The sequence below is a fragment of the Strigops habroptila genome, chromosome 22, assembly GCF_004027225.2.
Source record: "Strigops habroptila isolate Jane chromosome 22, bStrHab1.2.pri, whole genome shotgun sequence".
In the NCBI taxonomy this organism is placed as follows: Eukaryota; Metazoa; Chordata; class Aves; order Psittaciformes; family Psittacidae; genus Strigops; species Strigops habroptila.
Window position 1 is genome coordinate 1,103,242 of NC_044298.2, and position 21,323 is coordinate 1,124,564.

The 21,323-nt window shown below is 57.7% G+C and overlaps 4 protein-coding genes across 7 annotated transcripts; 2 read left to right on the forward strand and 2 right to left on the reverse strand.

Moving 5' to 3' along the window:
- Nucleotides 1-63: 63 nt before the first annotated feature.
- Nucleotides 64-8,483, reverse strand: CHTOP (chromatin target of PRMT1). 3 transcript variants are annotated; one of them, XM_030474148.1, is made up of 6 exons: nt 8,321-8,483; nt 7,151-7,232; nt 5,523-5,676; nt 2,300-2,483; nt 2,046-2,183; nt 64-1,127 (listed from the first exon to the last, which is right to left on the reverse strand). In XM_030474148.1, the coding sequence occupies exons 2-6, from the start codon at nt 7,213-7,215 to the stop codon at nt 925-927; spliced, it is 744 nt and encodes a 247-aa protein (XP_030330008.1). In that variant the 5' UTR covers nt 7,216-7,232; nt 8,321-8,483; the 3' UTR covers nt 64-924. The 3 variants fall into 3 exon arrangements, with proteins under 3 accessions (XP_030330008.1, XP_030330007.1, XP_030330009.1); XM_030474147.1 differs by having other exon boundaries at nt 2,300-2,486; XM_030474149.1 differs by lacking the exon at nt 64-1,127 and adding an exon at nt 1,437-1,600 and having other exon boundaries at nt 2,300-2,486.
- Nucleotides 8,484-9,797: 1,314 nt separating this feature from the next.
- S100A1 (S100 calcium binding protein A1) lies at nt 9,798-12,261 on the reverse strand. Its single transcript, XM_030474165.1, has 3 exons — nt 12,154-12,261; nt 10,161-10,309; nt 9,798-10,067 (listed from the first exon to the last, which is right to left on the reverse strand). The coding sequence occupies exons 2-3, from the start codon at nt 10,299-10,301 to the stop codon at nt 9,924-9,926; spliced, it is 285 nt and encodes a 94-aa protein (XP_030330025.1). The 5' UTR covers nt 10,302-10,309; nt 12,154-12,261; the 3' UTR covers nt 9,798-9,923.
- Nucleotides 12,262-14,156: 1,895 nt separating this feature from the next.
- S100A13 (S100 calcium binding protein A13) lies at nt 14,157-15,602 on the forward strand. Of its 2 annotated transcripts, none has more exons than XM_030474163.1 (3): nt 14,157-14,353; nt 14,605-14,782; nt 15,413-15,602. In XM_030474163.1, exons 2-3 carry the CDS (start codon nt 14,630-14,632, stop codon nt 15,545-15,547), a joined length of 288 nt encoding a protein of 95 aa, XP_030330023.1. In that variant the 5' UTR covers nt 14,157-14,353; nt 14,605-14,629; the 3' UTR covers nt 15,548-15,602. The 2 variants fall into 2 exon arrangements, with proteins under 2 accessions (XP_030330023.1, XP_030330024.1); XM_030474164.1 differs by having other exon boundaries at nt 14,175-14,353; nt 14,510-14,782.
- Nucleotides 15,603-16,473: 871 nt separating this feature from the next.
- S100A14 (S100 calcium binding protein A14) lies at nt 16,474-19,049 on the forward strand. Its single transcript, XM_030474162.1, has 3 exons — nt 16,474-16,605; nt 17,942-18,088; nt 18,197-19,049. The coding sequence occupies exons 1-3, from the start codon at nt 16,573-16,575 to the stop codon at nt 18,314-18,316; spliced, it is 300 nt and encodes a 99-aa protein (XP_030330022.1). The 5' UTR covers nt 16,474-16,572; the 3' UTR covers nt 18,317-19,049.
- The last annotated feature ends 2,274 nt before the right edge of the window (nt 19,050-21,323 follow it).

The window sequence follows — 21,323 nt, forward strand, 5'->3', positions numbered from 1 at the left end:
CCTCCACCTCCAGGCCCAACAATCCCCATTTCCAGGGAAAACAAGCACCAGAGAGTCCACAACCGCTTTGATAATGACTTCTCCTTTGTTACAACAAACCAGAACTACAAGATTCCATGGAAACTGGAACAGTTCACAGAATGGCTGAATCCCAACGTGGCACAGACCCCATCCCACACGGGCACAGGGGGGGCTGGGGTGCTTATAGCAGAAGGTAAAGGATGAATGTTGGACCCCGTTTTAGAGAGTTCAACGACACTTCACCCTCCCTGCTGTTGTTTGAACTTCCTGCTTCCAATTCCAGATACGGAAACCACCGGCTCCAACACAACAAAAAGAAATCCAAACTTTAATCTAAAAAAAAAAAAAAACAAACCCAAAAAAACCATAATAAAACCCAGCTAAAGGAAGTTTTCAACCTGGGCAGTGCCCTGCCCGCAATGCTGGCTACCGACACGAGAGCAAATGGTGGTGTGGAGCCAAGCCTGGCGTGGGGAGCGCTACAAGGAAACCTGCCCCAAGGGTTTGTCCTGCTGGGAAGGGGGTTTGTTTTTGCTTCGAGATGGGTTAAAATTGAGCCATGGGTGTAAGCTCAGCCCTGAGGTGGCGTTTGGGGATGGGGGTGATCCCAAAATGTCACCACGGAGCTTAAAGAGGCACGGAACCGTGGGATCATGTCACCAGCACCAACGTCAGAGGGTTCACATTCGTGTCGGGGTGGGGGGAAGAGGAGAAATAAAGATATAAAAACAATCCCAAAAGAAGAGGTTTCATACAACAGAGAGTATCAAAACGTGAAAGGAACACACTAAAGCCCGGTCTGCTCCCTAAGCCGGCGGCTCCTCCCGGCGGGAATCAGGGTTTTCCATGTTTAGCTTACGGGCACCACACACCAACTTCAACAAGGTCTCTGGGAAAGGCCCTTCAGTCGTTGGTCTCGGGGTCTGTCTGAGCCATGTAAGCATCCAGCTCGGCGTCGAGGTGTCCTTTCGTTTTAGACATGTAGGCATCCAACTGGTTGTCCAGCTGCTCCTTGGTCAGCGCCGGCCGTGCCGATCCTCTGCCTCGGCCCCGGCCTCTGCCGCGGCCTCCGAAGCCGCCCCGGCCCCGGCCAGCCATGCCACGACCTTGTGGTGAGACAAGACAATGGTTACACCGAGCACCGGCTCCGGGCTTGCCACGGCAGAGGCTCTGGAAATCCAAATGCCTGATCCCAGCTCCAACACCCACCTCCCCTGCTGGTGCTCCACTGCCACCTCTGCGCTTCTCTCCTGCCCCACAGGCCTCTGGCTCAGGCGGAAGCTTTTGGTGGCCAAGCAGCAACAGCATCACCCATGATAAGCCTGTTTTGCCTTGAAATCCAGAGGTTTTCAGCCTACAGATGTAGGATACCCAGGAGGCCAAACGTGTGAGGCTAAAGCTGCAAGCCAAAGCTGTGCAGGGATCAGCTCCTAGTAACTGTCTGCTCCTGCAGACACGGAGCCAATCCCAAAGGACCATGAGAGCACATCTGGCTGCTGTTCTACCCAAACATCTGTCTGAAACATGAACCACCGAGCACCAACAGCTGCCTCCTTATCTCCTCCTGCTTCACGCTTCTCTGTGTGTTGAAGATGAGAGTTCATTTACCCAAATTGATTCAGTTCCAGCTGCTGAATCCGAGTTTATTTTGCAGGGTTCAGACTTTCTCCTCTGCTCATTCTCCCCTGACGGATGATTTAAGGGTCTCCTGGTCTACACAGGCTCTGTATCATGTCCTTCAGCATGAGGAGACAGCGTAGTCTTCCTCACTAAGAGTACTTGCTGCCTCCCGCCTGTTCCAACCCATGGGCACAACCTCAGCAGCCACCCCCAGAGCCCCTCTTGGAACACTGGCCCAGTCAGGGAGCTCCACTGGGTGTTTTGGGAATTGAAGCCTTCATTTAGCACTATGCTGTGCATGGATTCAACAGAGAGGTTTGGGGCTGTACCACTCGTGTGTTCTAGCCTTAAACAGGAGAAAGAATCACAGCTCCCTGCGTGTTATTACCCCTGTGAGCACTAACCTCTGCCTCCGAGTCCTCCCCGGCCCATCGCGCCTCGGCCCAGACCTCCTCTTCCAGGGCCACCACGGCCTCGAAGGCCCCCTCTCCTCAGGCCCATCCTGGGGGATATCCCTCGTCCTCCACGAAGCAGGCTCTGACCTTTGAGAGAGGGAATTCCAAGTGGAACACAATCAGTTTTCAGACAGAATCATGCTGTCAAGAACATCCCTAATGACAGCCCAGCAGCTCCGGTGCCGCATGGATTGGGATCTGACCTCGGAGCGGGATTCCTCCTCGCAGCAGAGCTCTGGCTCCCCGGCCTCCACGCATGGCTCCCCGTGGCAAACCCCTCTGCCCCATGGCCAATCCTCTTCCCCCCATGGCTCCACGAGCGAGGGGCCCCGCTGGTCGGCCCAACCGAGCCTGGATGTTGCTTTTCCCGAGGCGTTGCTTCAAGCTCTTCTGGAATAAAAGATGTGTAAGAAAGGGGGGGGGGGAAAAGTCATGCAGCAATCTAGGACTTGCCCCACAAACAGCAGAGTCATCACCCATCAGTACAACGGGGGTGTTGCTCTGGGGTATTTTACTGCAAGGAAACCAGAGGGTTACCAGCTCTCTGCAATATATAATCAAGTGTCAAAGGCAGACAATCAAATTTGGTCTGGGAGGGAGAAGTGGTGAAGGGCAGAGAGCAAAGACCTGTGTCTGTCCAGAGACAACGTTTGCAAGGAAGCATTTTACTCTCTGGTTTTAGCAGTGCTGCTCAGTCCCAAGCCAGGCAGCTCCTTCACCCACAGGCAGCCCCCTGCTCCCTTCTGCTGCAAGGAGACAGTCCAAGCAGATCCCTGCTGCACAGACCCAGCCTCCCTCCATGGAGTGAGGGACATCTGTGCAGCCACACACCGTGGGTATCATTGCCAGTGGCCTATGCCCCCATCCTGGCTTCCATCCAAAGGCAACAGCTAGGAAAAGCATCCACTTTTCCATGTATACCACAAGAAGAAAACTATACCGAAGAGATTTACCCTCACCAGAACAGCAGCAGAACAGTCATCACTGCGTATATGGCTTTTGAAGTGGGTTCTTCACCAGAATCCATTGCACGGAGCTCCTGCTCCCAAATGCTCACACAGAAGGGCTGCAGACACGGCTCAACTCCTCACCAAGCTGGGCTTTACATCCCACTTTAGATAGTCATTCATTTTCCCAGCAGCCTAAACCAGGAGCCTCTCTCCTGTGCCCAGCCTCACCAGCAGAAAGGAAAGAGAAAGCATATGGGTATGTTCCACATCCAACTACTCCTCGATGTCACTTACCATCAGAGCTTAAAGTTAAGCTGCTGGACTTTGGGCTGAAACAGCCCCAAGAGGGTTGGCCCTTCTGCTCTGCCCCACAGCACCTTGGTCTGCTCCAGCTACTAAGTAAAGGCACGTCCAGCAGCAGTCAGTATAAATGGGTTTGCATTAAAAACACAACACAGGAGGTTTAGTTAAACACTTCTGCACTCAGCTGCAAGCCACAAACCCAGGAATCTCACACAAGCAGTGCTCCGCGGAAGTCCTTGGACCCTTAGAATGGTCCCGTCCAAGAGGACCCACATCCCAAAGGATCAGAAAAGCTCCTGGTGATACCCTGCCCAGCACTTGTGAAAATCCAATCGCCACATCAACTTCCAGAGCCCAACTTCAAAGAGCAAGACAACAGAATCCAGGTTCCCAAATCCCCCCATGGCCCTCCCTTTAATTCCAGAAACCCACGGAAGTACATCTCTGCTGAACATAGGAATCAAACGGGTTTAGGACCTAAGCCAAAGGATCAATTCTTCCCTGATCCACTTCAGCACAAACTTCACCCTTTCAATCCAGTTTCACTTATCACTTGTGAGATTCTGAACTTTCCAAACACGCTAGTTTTTCCTGCAGCCCTTTCCAGAGCTGCTGTTTCCAGGCTCTGCGAGGCTGCCTGGCACCACAGCCTGTCCTGACAACAGGAGCCTCAAGAGATCTTAAGTAGCAGCTGCATTCCTCTTTATCAGAGCGAGCCCTGAATGTGGCAGGTTGAAGAATTCCAGCTATGTGGGGAGGCAGCTCAGCTGAGACATTTCCAAGGCTTCTTCCTCATGTGGGAGAGAACACACAGAATTCTGTGGAACTGATTCTGCAGTCCAGCCATGCAGTGCTGCTGTTTGAGCTCGCTGCAGAGCTGAGGCACTACCCCACAGGCCTCAATGTCACAGAATTACACTGGTTTGGGTTGAAGGGAGCTTAAAGCTCCTCCAGCTCCCCACGGGCAGGGACATCCTCCACGAGAGCAGGTTGCTCCAAGCCCCTGTGTCCAACCTGGCCTTGAACACTGCCAGGGATGGGGCAGCCACAGCTTCTCTGGGCACCCTGTGCCAGCACCTCAGCACCCTCACAGGGAAGAGCTTCTGCCTCAGAGCTCATCTCAATCTCCCCTCTGGCAGGTTAAAGCCATTCCCCTTGGCCTGTCCCTACAGGCCCTTGTCCAAAGCCCCTCTCCAGGTTTCCTGGAGCCCCTTCAGGCACTGGAGCTGCTCTAAGGTGTCCCCTTCAGGAGCCTTCTCTTCTCCAGGCTGCCCCAGCCCAGCTCTCTCAGCCTGGCTCCAGAGCAGAGCTGCTCCAGCCCTCGCAGCAGCTCCGGGGCCTCCTCTGCCGTGTTCCAACAGCCCCACATCCTTCAGTGTTGTGCCCTACACATCCTCTTTACGCTTCTCTTCCCAGCCACCCCCTTTGCACAAGCTTTAACACTTGCCAAACCCCTACAAGGAGCAAGCCCTGCACAAACAGCTCTTCTGGCTGTTATGGTGGTTTCTGCTGTAGGGAGATCTTGCCCCCCTGCCCCTTCTCTACATCCAGAGTTAGGGAAAAGGGCACTGACTGCACAGAGAAATGAGGATATAGCAAGCGTGCTCAGGTCTTCTGCAGTACTGCCAGAGGAACATACCATAATGTGTAGTACTCATCACTGAAAAGTGAAATGCTCCTCTTTATCTAAGGAGAATGCACCCCTGTGCCTTAAATCCAGGCCTGCATTCTAGCACTCATCCCCAAACCAGTTTGTTCCTCTGCTCCTCGCAGCCAGCGCCTATCAAGGGAGTGCACCAGGAGAGGATGGAGCTGGGGATGGGAGCAACCAGCCTCAACTGGCCAGTAAGAACTGGAAAGGACCCGCAGCAGTTGGAGCTGCAGCTGGATTGTGAGGTGAAGTACTCGCAGATCCAGAAACCCACAATGAGAACACTGCTCTGAAAAAACAGAGAGGAGACATGAACATCCAGCCCAAAACACCCCCAACACCAAGCAGTGACTTACAAAGCATTACTTATCGCAAGTAAAAAGTGGAATTTCCTGCAAGTCCCTTCCAGGTCTCCCGGTTGGAACTTCCAGGAGCATTTTCCCCAATCCACCACTATCCTGAAAGCCACGTGCTGGTGCCAGGCACGAAGAGGCTGCCCCAGGACCCGTCGCTGTCTCTCACCTGTTTGAGCTTCAAAGCAGCCTGCACAGAAGGTCTGTTCTCCATCTGCTGGGCCAGTCTTCTGTTTCTGGCACTGGCTAGCTGCTGCTGCTGCTGCATGGTAGCCCGAATATTCACTGGCATCGGCTGTTTGTTCTTCAGCATGTTAGTAAAGCTTCAAGGTCGAATAAAATGGGTGTTTAAAGAAAGCTTTTATTACATACATTTATTGGCATTTCATGGTTCTCAAGATCGGATCTCCAGATCCCATGAACCTTATGTAAAGAGTGGTACTTAGGTCACGGCATATGGGATTAGGTATTCCTTGTTTTCCACAAGTGTGCAAGAACTGGAAACTCAGAAATGATGTTGCATATTAATTGAGAAGTGAGAAAGCTTTAGGTTACTGAGGTTGGAAATGGCAGAAGGAATGAAAACAAGCAATAAGCAGAGATGGTCGTGACAGATGGGAGAGGACATCACAGGAACAGAAAAGCAAAGTGAAATCTGACTGCAAAAGCCAAATTCGCCCTCAAAGAGCTGAGAAAAGGGGTTAAAAACTCAGTGCCAAAAGGCAGCTTAACAAAAGACATCACCCTGAGGACAGTCTGGTGGCCTCTGGTGCCCCATAGGACAGATGCCACCACCCAAGTGTGTTTGCTTAGAGAAACAGTTCACTTGGCAATTTCTTTGGTGCACACAGGATCTCCTCTTTATGATGACACAGGAGCAGCAAGATGGCAAGCTTCCTTAGGAGCAGCCCATCTGCATTCTGCTGGGTCCTGGGGGCTACAAGGCTGTGAAAGAAAACACTGCCAGATGAGGAATATGGACTGACCAAACCAAAACGGGCCAGCGAGGCCTCCCCTGCCCTGCCCCTCATCTTCCCTAGGGTAACTCTGAGCACCAGTTTGGGCTCCGCATCCAGCTCCCTGCTGCTGGAGCAGGGGCAGCACAAACGTGGCTCTGATTATCCCTGGCTGCATGATACCAACACAGATAATCCAAGAGTGGTTAGTAAGAAAGTGAAACAGAACTGCATTGCTGTTAGTCACCACCGTAGAACTGCACAAGCTCAATGGCATGGAAAAAACCAGAAGAATACTCAACAGAAGAAATAAAGCAATCAAAGAAAAAGAGAGAGAAAGAGATGGAGATGAAGCAAAGCATTTGCCTCTTACAAGGCCCAGAACGTTGTTAAAGGGCCTTTGGGCTTGTTCAGTGGCCTGCTGCATGCCTCTTACAGGCGAGACCACATGCATGTGTGTCTGCCTTGGACAAAGCAGCAAGCCTCCTGCAGCTTGGGTAACATGCTACCGTGCTGCAGCGCCGACTAGATAAATGTAAAAAACATGTGGAAGAAAAAAAGGGAGGGTGTGAGGTTTCTCTCTTGGGTTATAACACATCCCACCAGATTTACGTGTTGCATGGTTTAACGTTAACTGCTATGGATAAAAGTGCTCCAAGACACTTGCCCTTTTAACCTTGGGTACCACATCTGTTGCAGTTTAAGACAGAGGTGCATAGCCATCTGCTTGCTTTAGTGAGGTTAAAAGAGGGCAGAAACCACGTTGGTTTTTTGGACACTGGGCAGTGATAACTAAGGAAAACGATTTCTTATGAGCTGAAGCTGCTGTTGGCTTCCTCACCGCTCGTTCAGAGACATCTTGGTGGTGCTCTTTAGCACAACCTTCGGTGCTGACTGTGCAGCCATCTTCAGCTCAAGAGAATCTGCAAAACAGGAGAACCAGCTTCAACAAACAGCACCGGGATCTCACACTGACTCCACATTAAATAGCCACATTCTGGCTGCTTTGGGGCGGGGGGAGAATCAAGAACGGGGAAGGTAACGTATTCTATTAATGCATTTTCTAGTAGTAAACCCGTGATATAGTGGGTTTAATACATCACTAAGTCAAACTAACTCAAATGGTACCATTGGCAGGGGCAATGCTGCAAAAGTCACCCCCCAGCCATCAAAACAGCACCTAAATGCCTTGTTTAGTAGAGAATCCAGTGCACTGCCACACTCCCTAAGCTCTTAGTACCAAGATGGAAACCCCAGCTTGTTTTAAGCCAGGTATCGTATCCTCAGCAATAAAACTCCAATATTACCCCACAGAAGTCCCAAATAGTTTAAAAACCATTAAGGTTCCAGCCTCCCTTTGTGACTGCCGCCACTTGGGACAGAGTTAAACTGTAAGTGGGGGGTGTTTTAGTACCTAATGCTGCTCTAATGCGGCTCCCCAACACAAGAGCTGCCCATGAGAGCAGCGAAGGGATTTAAACGGAGCTCCTGCAGCACAGCTCCAGCCCGAGTGCTTTGCCAGTGATGAATACCCCTGCAACGTGCTAAGCTCAAACCCTACAACTATGCAGATGGATTTGCCCTGTTTATTATTAACGATTAGAGTCAAATTTAACTGCGGAAAGCACTCGCCCTCCAAGTACCTTGAACGAAACGCTCTCTTTACCAAGTTTTAGCGTAGATCAGTTAGAAACGGAGCCAACGGGCAGCCGCAAGCCACTTTTTAATTAAAAGTGGGTTTTAAGAGCATTTTTAAACCCCTGAACAACGCAGACCAGCTCCCGGGGGCCGGGAGAAAGGCGAGGCCTGGGCTGGGCCGGCAACCGAGCCCTCCAAGCCGGGGGCAGAAAGCCCGGCCCTGCGTGCACACAGCCGGAGCAAGGGCAACCACCTCCCGCCATGAGGACAAGGACCAACTTCCCCCCCCACCCCGCCGCGGCCTCCCCTGCGGAGCCGGCCTCCCTCCCTCCCCGCCCCGCCGCAGCCCTCGGGCAGGACCAGGCGCTCTCACCGAAGCAGACGGTCGCCAGGTCCTCGGTAGCGGTGGCTGCGGGTGGCGCGGGGCAGACTCAGCGCCCTCCGCCCGCTCCCGCCGCACTCGAACGGCCGCGACAAAATGGCGGCGGTACCACAGAGCACCCCCCGCCTCCCTCCACCGGCCAAAATGGCGGCGGCGCGCAAAGAGCAGGGGCGGAGCCAGGCGCGTCACTACGGCCTCTGCTATTGGGCGGGGAGCGGTGGCGCAGCGGGTATCCCGCGCGGCTATTGGTTGCTGCCGGGCGGGGGTCCCTCAGGCGGGCGGTGGCGGCGGGAGCGCGGGTCCCTCCCGTCCTGGGTGATGGGATGGAATGGAATGGGATGGGATGGGGTGAAATGAGCATAAAGCTCATCCAGTTCCACGGTCAGGGACACCTTCCACTGGAGCAGGTTGCTCCAAGCCCCTGTGTCCAACACTGCGAGGGATGGTTCATCCAACCCTTCTCCATTCAACCCATCCCAGTGTCCCACCACCCTCGCAGGGAAGAACTTCTGCCCAAGAGCTCATCTCAATCTCCCCTCTGGCAGCTTAAAGCCATTCCCCTTGTCCTGTCCCTTGTCCAAAGCCCCTCTCCAGGTTTCCTGGAGCCCCTTTAGGCACTGGAGCTGCTCTAAGGTCTCCCCTTCAGGAGCCTTCTCTTCTCCAGGCTGCCCCAGCCCAGCTCTCTCAGCCTGGCTCCATGGCAGAGCTGCTCCAGCCCTCGCAGCAGCTCCGGAGCCTCCTCTGCCTTGTTCCAACAGCCCCACATCCTTCAGTGTTGTGCCCTACACATCCTCTTTACGCTTCTCTTCCCAGCCACCCCCTTTGAACAAGCTTTAACACTTGCCAAACCCCTACAAGGAGCAAGCCCTGCACAAACAGCTCTTCTGGCTGTTATGGTGGTTTCTGCTGTAGGGAGATCTTGCCGCCCTGCCCCTTCTCTACGTCCAGAGTTAGGGAGAAGCGCGCTGACTGCAGCAATGAGGATATAGCAAGTGTGCTCTGGATCGTTTCTCCTCCCATCCTACCTCCGGGATTACCCCCGCGCTCAGCCCGAGCCCCGTGCGCAGCAGCGGGTCCAGCCCCAGCCGCGGCAGACGATGGCGCTGGCGGCCCTGCGCGGGGCTCAGCGCGGGGGCCGCTGGCTGCGGTCCCGCTGGGCGAGCAGATAAGAACCGGTTCCTCCAGCCCCATGGGGCGCGGTGCCCGCGACCTGCCCCAGCCTGTGGCTGCCCCCCCTCCCCACCCCGGACCCTCATAGCCCCATAGTGCCCCCCTCCCGGGTCCTGCACCCTGCATGGGTGAGACCCTATGGGGCTGCGACCCAGCTCCGGGGCAGGGTGGGGACCGGGATGTTCTCAGGCACAGGGTGGCTTTTCCCTGTGACCCCATAGCTTAGGAAGGGAATGCTCCCGGTATCCCCAAGGGCACCAGGAAGGGGACACCCTGGAAGTGAAGGAGCTGACAGCACTGGCTGGGTCGGTGCCTTTATTATGGAGCTGGATCCCAGTGGGATGCCCTGTGCTGGGAAGCGGAGGGTGAGCTGAGGGGGGGGGGGGGGGCTCTGCGCTTTGGGGGTGCTCAGCCGGGATGGGGGTCAGGCGTTCTCCCAGAAGAAGGTGTTGCAGGCCACGGTGAGGGCGGCCACCAGGACCACGTACTCCTGGAAGTCCACCTCCCCGTCGCCGTTCTCATCCAGGTCCTGCATGATCTTCTCCACGGCACCCGTGTCCTTCTGGGTCTGCGTTTGGGGGGGCGACAGGGTGAGCGTTGGATGCCCCATAGCACAGAGGGGAAAGAGGGGACCCCCCCTTGCACCCCACCACATCCCTACCTCCAGGAAGCAGCCCAGCTCGCTCTGCAGCAGCTCCTTCAGCTCCTTCTTGCTCAGCTTGTACTTGTCCCCTTCTTTGCCCGAGTAGTGATGGAAGACATTGATGAGCGTCTCCATGGCCCCTTCCAGCTGCGATGCCATGGCTCCGGCTGCGGGGAGGCACCCACCGTGTTATGGGGGGCACCCACCAGCTCCCCCCTTTACCATGTGGGGCAGCCCCGACGTCGCATCCACCATCATGTGCCGTGGGCTTCACTACTGGGCAGAGCCGGCTGTGAGGGGCACCCCATGGGGCTGGATATGGGGGGGTCCCCACTTCCTGCCCCCTCGCAGGGCTCCCATATCCCACCCATGGACCCGGGCTCACCTGAGCTCCGCGCTGCCCGCCCGCTGCTCCGAGTGCACCGGGCTGGGCTAACCGGGGCCGTTAAATAAGCTCCAGGCCCCCTCCCTGCGGGAGGATCCGATACCGGGGCTGGACAGTCCGGCTGGCACCGCCGGGCCCCCCTCGCGGGGGCCGGGATACGGGGAGCCCGGATCCACAGTGCTCCGGTGGCCTGTTCACCCCACACCGGCCCAGGGTGCTGCAGAGGAGCGCTTCCAGCCCCATTAGTGCTTATGGGGTGGTGATGTTGAGTCACTTTGGGGGTGTTTGGGTCTCGCTTCTTGCTTCACCATGGCTGAGGCTGTGCCTTATGGGGCAGCGGGGCCATAGAGTCATAGAACCATGGAATGGGTTGGAAGGGGCCTTAAAGCTCATCTAAAGCCATGGGAAGAGACACCTTCCATAGACCAGGTTGCTCCAACCTGGCCTTGGATGCCCCAGCGCTGGGTGGGATCCCGGCCCTGCGGCATCACCCTCCGGCATCCCCCATCAGTCAGCACCGGGCTGCCGGCTCCATCCCATCCCTCCTCCCGCAGCCCCGGCGCTGGGATCCGGTGTCCTCAGCCGTGCAATGGGAGCCAATGGAGCCGGGGGGGAGCCCGTGGGGGCTATCGGGTGACCCGCACACAGAGGAGCCTCTTGTTGAGTGAACAGAGCTCCCCAATCCCAGCCCGGAGGTTGCTGCAGCAACGGCTCGGCCAAGAAACCAGATTCCCGAGCTTGGCATCGCGGGTGCTGATAATCCCGGCTCTCGTTACGGCCCCGCATCCGTGAGGCCGCGGCTCCCCCAGTGTCCCTGTGGGAATGTGGAGCCCCCAGCCTTGGGATCATCCCCCCCTCTTTGGGATGGGATGGCTGGAGCTGCCCGTGTGGCTTTTCGCAAGAGCCGGGTGGTGCCGGGCTCTTTATCCCGGATTCCGGCTCTAATTTGAGGCTAATTATATCCTGCTCCCTCGTTTGCCAGCTCCTGCACTTCCTGTCCCCATGGTTGGGAAACGCTGTGCCTGTGCCTTGGGACCCCAAAAGAACCCTGGGGACCCCCTGTGGCACCCTGTGCATGGGGGGCTGGAGGGGTTGGGGTGATGTGTAGGGGCTTGGGGTTCCTTGTCCTGCACATGGAGCAGTTGAGCTGGCTGGAAAGGGGGGGGCCTCTCTGGTGGTAGTGGGGGATTCTGGATGGAATTGGGGTCCTGGATGGAACTGGGGTCCCAGATGGAAGTGGGGGTCCTGGCTGGAGGTGGGGTTCTGGATGGAAGAGGGGGTCCTGGCTGTAATTGGGGTCCCAGATGGAAGTGAGGTCCCAAATAGAAGTGGGGGTCCTGGAAGGAATTAGGGCTCCTGGCTGGAGGTGGGGATCCTGGCTGGAACTGGGGTCCCAGATGGAAGTGGAAGTCCCAGGCAGAGATGGGGGTCCCAGACCAAGGTGGGGGTCCCAGATGGAAGCTCAGGTCCTGGATGAAAGCTCAAGAGCAGCTTCCCAGCAGGACACAGCTCCCGGTTTGGCATGGGGGGGGGACCCTGGGGCTGGGGATCCCTACGAAAGACCAGCTCCAGAGCCTGGAAGAGGCTTTCCCGGGGGGAAGCAGGGCAGGACCCGGTGGCACTCACTTGGCCGTGTCCCGTCCCCGGCGCAGCGGCAGCAGGCAGGATCCGGCCGCCCCTTCCCGGAAGCCTGATCCCATTTGGGCAGCAGCTGCCCGTGACGGGGATGGGCACTGCCATTGGGTCCTGAGCTTAAATATAGCCCTGGTCCCTGTGTGCGGTGGCACTGGGCCAGTGCCACCATGCACTGGAGTGTCCGACCCCTGCCGAGCTCCCTCTGGCTCCCATCCATCCCCAAAGCTCCCCGGAGAGCAGGATTGGGCCATGCAATTCCCAAGAGTGGGCCCAAAGGGACACGGCTGGGTGATGGAGGGGCTGTGGTGCTGCTCCCTGCGGTGCTGGCAGTGGGATGAGCGGAGCCGGCGTGTCCGCACTGGCACATCCCCAGGACAAGCTCTTGCCAAAGCGGGAGCAGCGAGGGACATGCCAGGAGGTTTACACACATCTTGGAACAGGTTTCAGCCACCGCGACTCCCCACTGCTCCACTTGGACCCAGCTAAACCAGTTGCTCCAGTTGCTGGGGCCGGGGTTGGGCCGATCTTGGCTTTCCATCCCATTGCTGGAGCAGGGAAGAGGCTTTTCCATGCCTGGGGTTTGGAGCAGGGGGGAGCTGCTGTGGCAGGAATGGGGGGGGGGGGGATCATGATGGCACCGAGCACCCCTCAAATCAGTCCCATCCAATGATTCCTGATAGCTGGGGGTGACCCACAGTGGTTGGGATCCCAAGACAGGTTTGGGAAAACAGCAGGACATGGGGACAGGATGCGCCTGCACCCCAAGCTCTCATCACAACACACAGGGTCCTGGGATGCTCTGCCCTCTCCCAGCAGCACCAGATCCCTGTGGATGGGTCCCATGCCCTGCCCATGGGGACAGCCCTGAGCAGGGATCCCCACTTCAACCCTGTGACTTGGCCGCATCCTGTTGCGGGGCTGCTGCAGCTCCTCGCCCCATCCTGGCACCCCGAATTCCAGGGATAGGGAGTCACGGGCCTGCCTGGCTCTTGGGGCTGGTGATTCACCCCAATTGTCCCCATCCCTGACTCAGCCCAGTGCTTTCCCAAGACACCATCCCTGTCCCCTGACGTGGGGATCAACGGAAGTCCCGTCCCCATGTCCCCCATCATCCCGGGAAGGGGATGGACCGGATGGGGCTCCAGGAAGCCAATTCCTGCCCCGTGAGCTGGTGTGACGGGTGCGGGGTGGGGACCGGGCTGCCCGGTGCCACCGGGAGCCTCCCCATCGCTATGGAGAGGTGGAGTGAGTGTGTCAGGACTCAGCGGTGACAGTGACCTCTCTGGGTCCCCAAAACACTGCTGGGGTGGGATCCCATTCCCATGTGCTCTCCTGGGGGTGCTGGGAGGGAGATGGGGATATCCCCCTGGACACCGGGATACGCTCCCCATGGCATGCAGGGAATCAGGGATGTCCTTGCCATGCTCTATGCAGAGATGAGACCCCCCCCATGTTGGTCAGGACCAAGGAGCTGTGCCGGGATATGGGATGTGGCCGTGGGAACCGCGGTGCCACGGTTCGGAGCTGCTCCGTATCCCAGGTGGAAGCGTGCCAGAGCTGCCATGTTATAAATACCCCGTGATTAAAGGGGAAAGGCTCCATCCAACCCCCTCATTAATCTGGATTAATTAATTTCCACAAAGCCCACTATTAATAGGGGTGATGTCAGTGGGTGGCTGAGTCACAACTCTCACTCCGTGCGGGTCCCCACTGCTGGATCACAGCCTGGGATGAGCCACCGGGAATGGCAGGACATGAGCAGGGTGCTGGGGGCCTCATCCCCAGTGCAGCCTGCAGGGATATACTCAGGGATGGAATCCCTGGGATGCTTAATCCCTATGGGATGCTCGAGCCCAGGGGATGCTGGCGTGAATCTGCTGTGCCCCCCCGTGTCTCTCTGCCCCCTGGTCCCATCCTGGAGCATCCAGGCAGTGCCATGGAGACCGGGATATGTTTACACCAGCGCTGAGTTTGGTCCATTGCCCACAGTGGGGAGGGAGCAGAGGAGGACGTCGGCGCGTCCGGGCGGTGTCGGTGCGTCCGTCCATCCGGCTACAACAGGAAACCCTGTTCCTGAGGCACGGAGAGGGGGGGAAACGCGGGTCTAAAACCTCCCACAGGGTCTAAAACCTCCCTGGGTGGGTGGGGGGCTGCGACCTGTCTGCAACTTCTCTGCCCGCAGGAGACGGGGGTAAGTAGGGAATTGCTGCCTGCAGGGAATAGCACCGGCCACTGTGTTTCCAGCAGGAAACCTCTGCTGTATCCCCATCCCTTTCCTGGTGTTCCCCTATCCCGCTGTGCTGGATGGCAGCACCAAAGGGCTATAGTCCCCCTCCCCATGCTGCAGAGCTGAGCTGAGCCCCTGCTGCGCCCTGGGCTGGGGAAGGGGAGAGGGTCCCCTTCTCCTCGTGCATCACCTCCCTGCTTCCAACCGGCCCTCAGCTCCTCGCCCCGCGGCCCCGGCGCCATGGCCGCGGCTGAGCTGACCGAGCTGGAGCTGGCCATCGAGAAGCTGGTCACCACGTTCCTCAGCCATGCAGGGCAGGAGGGCAGGAAGGGCACCCTGACCGCCAGCGAGTTCAGGGACCTGGTGCAGCTCCAGCTGCCCAACCTGATGAAGGTGAGGAGAGGGGCAGCATGTGTGGGGCAGCATGTGTGGGGCAGCCGGGGGGGGGGGTGTGGATCCCTGTGGGTGCCCCTGAGCTGGGAGCTGCTCCAGTACCCTGGGATTTGCGAGCAAGAGCGAGCGGCAGCTCCTTGCTCCCCCCATCCCCATCTACATCCCATCCCATCCCTTTCCCCATCCCCATCCCATTCCCAACCCCATCCCCATCCCCATCTACATCCCATCCCATCCCTTTCCCCATCCCCATCCCAACTCCATCCCCATCCCATCCCCTTTCCCATCCCCACCCCATTCCCATCTCCTTCCCATCCCCATCCGCATCTCTATCCCCATCCTCATCCCATTCCTTTTCTCATCCCCATCCCCTTTCCCATCCCCACCCCATTCCCATCTCCTTCCCATCCCCATCCGCATCTCTATCCCCATCCTCATCCCATTCCTTTTCTCATCCCCATCCCCTTTCCCATCCCCACCCCATTCCTCATCCCCATCCCCATTTTCATTCCATCCCTTTCTCCTTCTTTCCCCTTCCCCATTCCTTCCCCTTCCTCATTCCTTCCCCATCCCCATTCCCATCCCACTGGGGGCCAGGACATGGCTGAGCCTCCCCTGTCCTCCCCGCAGGATGTCCCCTCCCTGGAGGAGAAGATGCAGGAGCTGGATGTGAACAAGGACGAGGAGCTGAAGTTCAGCGAGTACTGGCGGCTCATGGGGGAGCTGGCAAAGGCCATAAGGAGGGAGAAAGCTGGGAAGAAGTGATGGAGCCGGTGGGAAGCTCCTCCAACACAGGGCTAATAAAGGAGGATTCCCTGAGCCTGAGCGTCGCTGCTGTTCTTAGTGAGGGGCTCTGATTTGGCCAGCCCATCTCCTGCATCACCCCATCACCACCACGCTGCACCCGGGGACCACAAGTGGTGGGTTGGGGCTCACTCTGCTGTTGTGGCGGATGGGGCCCATTCCCAAATCACCCTCTGCGCTGGCCTGGTTTGTGAGGTGCCACAAACACCTTCCTGCTTAGTGCAACCCCGATGGGTGGTGGGGATGTGGCTGGGACCGGGGTGGAGCTCGGGACCATCTCCAGCAGCGATGCCGCGGTGGCCGCGGTGGCATTGTCACCTCGCCAGCATCAACGCTCATCATCTTGGGTGACATTGGTGGGGGACGCGTCTACCAGCACCCCAAATCAAGCCGCCATTCCCAGTGTTCAGCTCCCAAATCCTAGCACTGCTGGGAAATGGTGAAGTCCCCACCGTGGGGTGCCCGGTGGCTGTTCCCACGCGGTGCCGCGCGGCTCCGGCAGGCCGGGTTTGGCTATGGAACCATCCGTGTGGCCAGGAAAGAGGCGTTTCCCAGCCCCACGCTGGCTCGGGGCCAGGCTCTGGGATGAGACGCCTTGCACCACACCGCAGCAGGAGCGCAGGGAGCTCCCACTCACACCTCCCGTGGTATAAAACCCCGGCGCGCCGCAGCCCGCGCACACCCAGCACAGCCCGTGGAGCAGGTAAGTGACCCAGCCGCTGCCATATGGGGTGAGGGGATGTGCTGGGGGGTCCCACCAGGACCCCTCCTGCTCCCATGCTCGGCTCTGCCATGATTTGCTGCCGCTGGGACATGTCCCGGCAGCTCACTGCACCCAGGGCTCCTTCCTCGCCCTGTGCTGAAGGAGGGGAAACTTCCCTCCCCGAGCCGATTGCTGAGCCTGGCTTTCTCCTGCAGCTCCCCATTGGAGAGGACACCCCACCACTGCTGCCACCGAGGACCTCCAGACCCTGTGAGGAGCAGCAATGGGCCAGTGCAACTGCCGCAAGAAGCGCAAGGTCCATGAGCGACGCTGTTGGCACTGGGAGGGCCGGGACCACCACTGGGATGTGGGGTGAATGGCCCCATCCCTGGGAATGGGGTGACTCTGAGCAGTACATCCAGGCCAGCCCCATCCTGGAGCCAGACTCCAGTGGAGAAACCAAGGGGCTGTTTTGGGCTTGGAGCTGCTTGAAAGCTCAGGGAACCAGGCAGCTTTCTCCAGCTCCCATGGATTTGCCTTCGGGAGCCGTGCTTGCTCCTTGCAACCTCTCCAAGGATGCCCGATGGCAGAAAGGCTCCTGTTTTCCTCGGCTTTCAAACAGGGGGTGCCCACCTCTGCACCCCTTTGCACCTAAGGAGGATTTGGCCAAGCCAAGGGCACGGGGCTGAGGCTCTGAAGATCGCTGGCTTCTTCCTAATGGGCTTTGCCTGATGTGGTTTGAGAATGTTTCAAGGGGAAACCGCAGATGCTGAGTGAATCACCATCGTTTCCCTCCAAATACAGCTTTGCCCATTGAGCACGAGTGGATGGGGAGCCGGGTGCACGGGGCTCTGCCCCCCAAACCTGCTGGGGAAGGGGGTTCTGCAACCCCAACGGGGCTCCTGCAGCCTCCAAGCCCCATCCCGGCACTGACTCATTGCCTCCATCCACCACTTGTGCAAAGGAGAGGAAGAACCAGTCCGGACGGCCGCGGCGGCCCCCGCGCGCTGTGGGTGTAGACGCTGGGGTGGCTGAGCCTCGCTGGCCCCGGGCAGGGAGAAGTCCGGGCAAGCAGAGACAGGGGGTGACATTGCTACAGGGAGGGGTGGCCCGGCGAGGTGGAGGGGTATGGGAGCTCGAGGGGGGGTGTTGAGGCTGGGCAGAGCTTGTATGGAGGGATGTGACATCTGTGTGGTAGGGTTTCACATCTGTACGGAGTGGTTGGCGTCTGTATGGAGTGGTCTCACGTCTGTATGGAATGGTTTCACGTCTGTAGGGAGTGGTCTCGCATCTGTAGGGAATGGTTTCGCATCTGTATGGAGTGCTCTTGCATCTGTATGGAGTGGTCTTGCATCTGTATGGAGTGGTCTGCATCTATACAGAGTAGTCTCACATCTGTATGGAATAGTCTCACATCTGTATGGCGTGATCTCATATCTGTATGGAGTGGTCTTGCATCTGTATGGGGGTCTCACATCTGCGCAGTGAGGTGTTACATCTATAAGAGGGGGTCTCACATCGGTACAGAAGGGGCTCATGTTGATAAGGAGGTTTATCACATTGCTTAGGGGTAGAACATCTGGCACATCTGCTTGGGGGCTTCTGTCCATCTGAGGTGTCCCACTGCTGCTCACCCTCTTTTCCCTGCTCAGGACTGCCAGGAGCTCACCGACGTGGAGCGCGCCATCGAGACCGTCATCAACCAGTTCCATTGCTACGCAGTGAAGGGACAGAAGGAATACCTGACCCCCAACGAGATGCAGGAGCTGGTGGTGCAGAAGCTGCCCCACTTGGGGAAGGTGAGGGCAGAGCCTTGGGGCGGGCAGGGGGGAGCTGGGGTGGGCAGGGGCTGCTTGCGGGACCCCACAGCCCCATCACCCTGATGCTTTCTTCCCGCCCTGCTGCAGTGTGTTGGACCACTGGAAGAGAAGATTGAATGCATGGGAGACCCTGACGAGGCCAAGCTGGAGTTTGGAGAGTACTGGGACATGATGGGAGATGCAGCCAAGGGCTGCCGGAGGAAGTAGAGGGCGGTGGGTGGACGGGAAGGCGCCCGAGGCCTCAGGCTCTGCACCAAGAAGCGCGAGAGGCTGCTGGTCCCGGTGGGATGCGCCTGGGAATACACAACGTTGCTCCTACCGGGGCTCATCTCCTCCCCGCATCCCTACCCGGGGTGGAGGGATCCCCCTCCCCGGCTCCATTCCTGCCCTCTCCTTTCCATCAGGACACCTCCCTTCCCATCCCCAGCAAGGGTGTGGTAAGGGGGTTCCTGGCTCCAGCTCTGGAGCTGCCTTTCTCCGTCCTTTGCCCCAGAGCCTTTATCCCAGGGGTTATCCCACCTCCGGCCCTGAAAACCCTCCGGTTGCAGGTCCCCCAGCCCCGGAGCATCGCAGCAAGAGGGACTCGGCTCCTTTCCCTCCCAAATCCCTTGGATGTTTGGACTCGTCCCCCTGCCACTGATGGGACCCCTTGCACCTTGTGCTTTGAGCACCTTTGGGGTATCCCAGGCTCCGGGGCCAGCACCAGTGTCTCCATGCCTGGCCTGGGTGTTATTCCCTGCTCTTCCCGCAGTGCAGGGACTGTGGTGCCTTGCACCTGGCCAGGTTTTGGGGATGCTAAGCAGGGGGGTAGCATGGTGCTCCCCCATTTGCCCCTCTCCAGGGATGCTGGCCCCTGGCTGGGCTCGGGGCTGGGATGGTGGCGGGTTGTTACCAGCTTGCAACCAGTTTTGTATAAATTAATAAAGGAAAACACTGGAAAATCCCAGCCAGGATGGGGTGACATTATTTGTCCTTGGTGAGAGAGGGAAAGAGGGGGAAAGGAGGGATGGGGCTGCAGCCACCATGGCTCTGAGCATCACTCGCTGCTGGGTTGCACAGCCCCACTGGCCCCAGTGCTGAGCTTAGGGTACAAGGGATGCTGAGGGTGTGCAAAGGATGCTGCCGGGTAGAAGGGATGCTGCGTGGGTACAACAGATGCTGTGGGTGAACATGGTGCTGGGGCTGTGCATGTTGCTGCAATGGTTATTGGTTCCTGGGATGGCTCCTCCCCAGTGGTCCCCATTTGAGGGCACCCCACAAGCAGAACCAAGGCGGTGTGTGCAGACCAGGCAGCCCCAAAGCTTGGACCATGAGGCTTTGTGCTGGGTTGGAGGGAGCTCGGAGGAGACCCCTGGGCTCAGAAGGAGCTGTGGAACCAGCAGCAGGATCCCCCCCGTCACAGAGTGTGGGGTTTCTCTGTCATTACAGCACATTAGAAAGCGCTGAATGCCACAGAGTGGTGGCTCACTGGGATGGGGCTATTAGATCAGGCACTGAGAGCATGGAGGACCAAGAAATGGGCTTGAAAGGGTGCAGAGTGCCTGCTGAGCCGAGTTATCCCACCTCTCCTCTTCCACTGGGCCATTCCTGCTGCACTCTGTGTCCAGGAGGAGCCCATGGGCATCTCCGTGGGATGGAGACCCCCGAAACAGAAAAGGGTGGATGGACTTCAGCAGCATTGGTGCTGCAGGGACAAACCCAAAGGTGAACAAACACAACCCCAAACCCAAGAGAAACATGATAGAACCCGAGGCTGGGCCATGGTGGCAGCAGCGCCGACACCGTGGCTCGGCCACAGGCCACCCTGTGCCTCCTCTCACCTTGGGCTGGATTTCACAACTAGAATGACTATTTATTGTCCCTGCCTTGGCAATAAACGCATGGAAATGAAGCAGAGAGGTGTGGTGTGTGTTTAATGAGAGACAGGAAATGTGTCAAATGGTTGGGGTGATGATGGGGGGAAAAGGGGAGCCAAGGCTCCGGGATCCTCTTCCCAGCACCAGGCTGGGAGTGTGCCGTGGGACTCCTGGGTCCTATTTGTGGTTGAGCGACCGGCTCCTTGGCATGACGGGGCTGTCGGGAGCTCGGGAATTCCTGCAGTGTGAGGCAGCCTTGATAAGTATCTGTTGTAGATGGAAAGTCCTTGGAGGTGGCAGGAACAGCTCAGACCAAGGTGGTCGGTGCCCCTTGGGGAGTCAGTGTTGACCATGCAGGCAATGCCATGCAATGCATTGCTGATGCTGTGACCACCATCATGGTGGTCACCAAAGACTCCCAAATCCGGGTCTCATTGTCACCCCTTTACAAAGGGTCCCATGGAGCAGAGCTGGTCCATGAGACACCAAAGTGCTCCCGACCCTTCAGACCTGAAGCTGGTGGGCACCAGGGGAGAGCCCCAATCTCATTGGGAAGTGTCTTGTGATGGCTTTGGATGGTACGTGGCTGCTCCGAGCACATGCACACGCCCTGGATGCCTTGTAAAAATAAGGGCCTGGATGTGGTTGTGACATCGGCCAGGCCCAGGAGGATAATGAAAGGCCATGATTCAGAGGTGAGCTGTTTGCCTGCAGGGTCGGGGAGGGATTCCCACCCTCCTGGGATGTTGCATCAACGATACGGCAGCATCTCGGCCGAGAGCCGGTTGCTTCCTCCCAACCGAGATTAGGAGGAAGCCAGTGGAGAGCTTTGGCATGACACATGTTTCTATCTGGGATGTCCTGAAAGGTCCTCTGAGCAGGTGGCTCCTGCCTGGAATAGGTCACCTCCTACTTTGCATCCTTAAATAGGCAGCTCCCAATAATGCCCGTATCTCATCTTGGCATCAAATCACTGTGCCATTGCCCTGGTAGACATATAAGGGTACAATTTGCTGGGACAATTAATTATGGAGGTGACTAGACAAGCACAGCTACCAGTTGAGAAGAGCTTTAGCTGGCCCAGTGCACTTAGGGATGGCTGAGAGCTGGATAAAGCCCTGCTTGGAGCTAGTGCTGGTGCTTCCAGCACCAAAAAGAGCAGCCCCAGCCTCTTGCACCCTTGAGAACAAGTGGTTTTGGTTTAAATAAATGATGCCCCCACCTTGCTGGGTAGCTCCTGTCCCACAGCAGACCCATGGTGGGTGCATGGGGTGGTTTGGAGTACGATGGGTGATGGGGATGCACTAAGGGATGGAGGAACTGGGCTTTAGGGTGGTGCATGGCTGGGTGGGGCAGGT

Coding starts and splice junctions, on each gene's coding strand:
- CHTOP (XM_030474147.1), bottom strand. CDS start 7,215: ATGGCTGCACAGTCAGCACCGAAGGTTGTGCTAAAGAGCACCACCAAG. Junction 5,677..7,150: donor AAGATGTCTCTGAACGAGCG/GTGAGGAAGCCA, acceptor TCGACCTTGAAG/CTTTACTAACATGCTGAAGA. Junction 2,487..5,522: donor CTGCTTTGAAGCTCAAACAG/GTGAGAGACAGC, acceptor CTTTTATTCCAG/AAGAGCTTGAAGCAACGCCT.
- S100A1 (XM_030474165.1), bottom strand. CDS start 10,301: ATGGCATCGCAGCTGGAAGGGGCCATGGAGACGCTCATCAATGTCTTC. Junction 10,068..10,160: donor AGCTGGGCTGCTTCCTGGAG/GTAGGGATGTGG, acceptor CCCCAAACGCAG/ACCCAGAAGGACACGGGTGC.
- S100A13 (XM_030474163.1), top strand. CDS start 14,630: ATGGCCGCGGCTGAGCTGACCGAGCTGGAGCTGGCCATCGAGAAGCTG. Junction 14,783..15,412: donor AGCTGCCCAACCTGATGAAG/GTGAGGAGAGGG, acceptor TCCTCCCCGCAG/GATGTCCCCTCCCTGGAGGA.
- S100A14 (XM_030474162.1), top strand. CDS start 16,573: ATGGGCCAGTGCAACTGCCGCAAGAAGCGCAAG. Junction 16,606..17,941: donor ACTGCCGCAAGAAGCGCAAG/GTCCATGAGCGA, acceptor TTCCCTGCTCAG/GACTGCCAGGAGCTCACCGA. Junction 18,089..18,196: donor AGCTGCCCCACTTGGGGAAG/GTGAGGGCAGAG, acceptor GCCCTGCTGCAG/TGTGTTGGACCACTGGAAGA.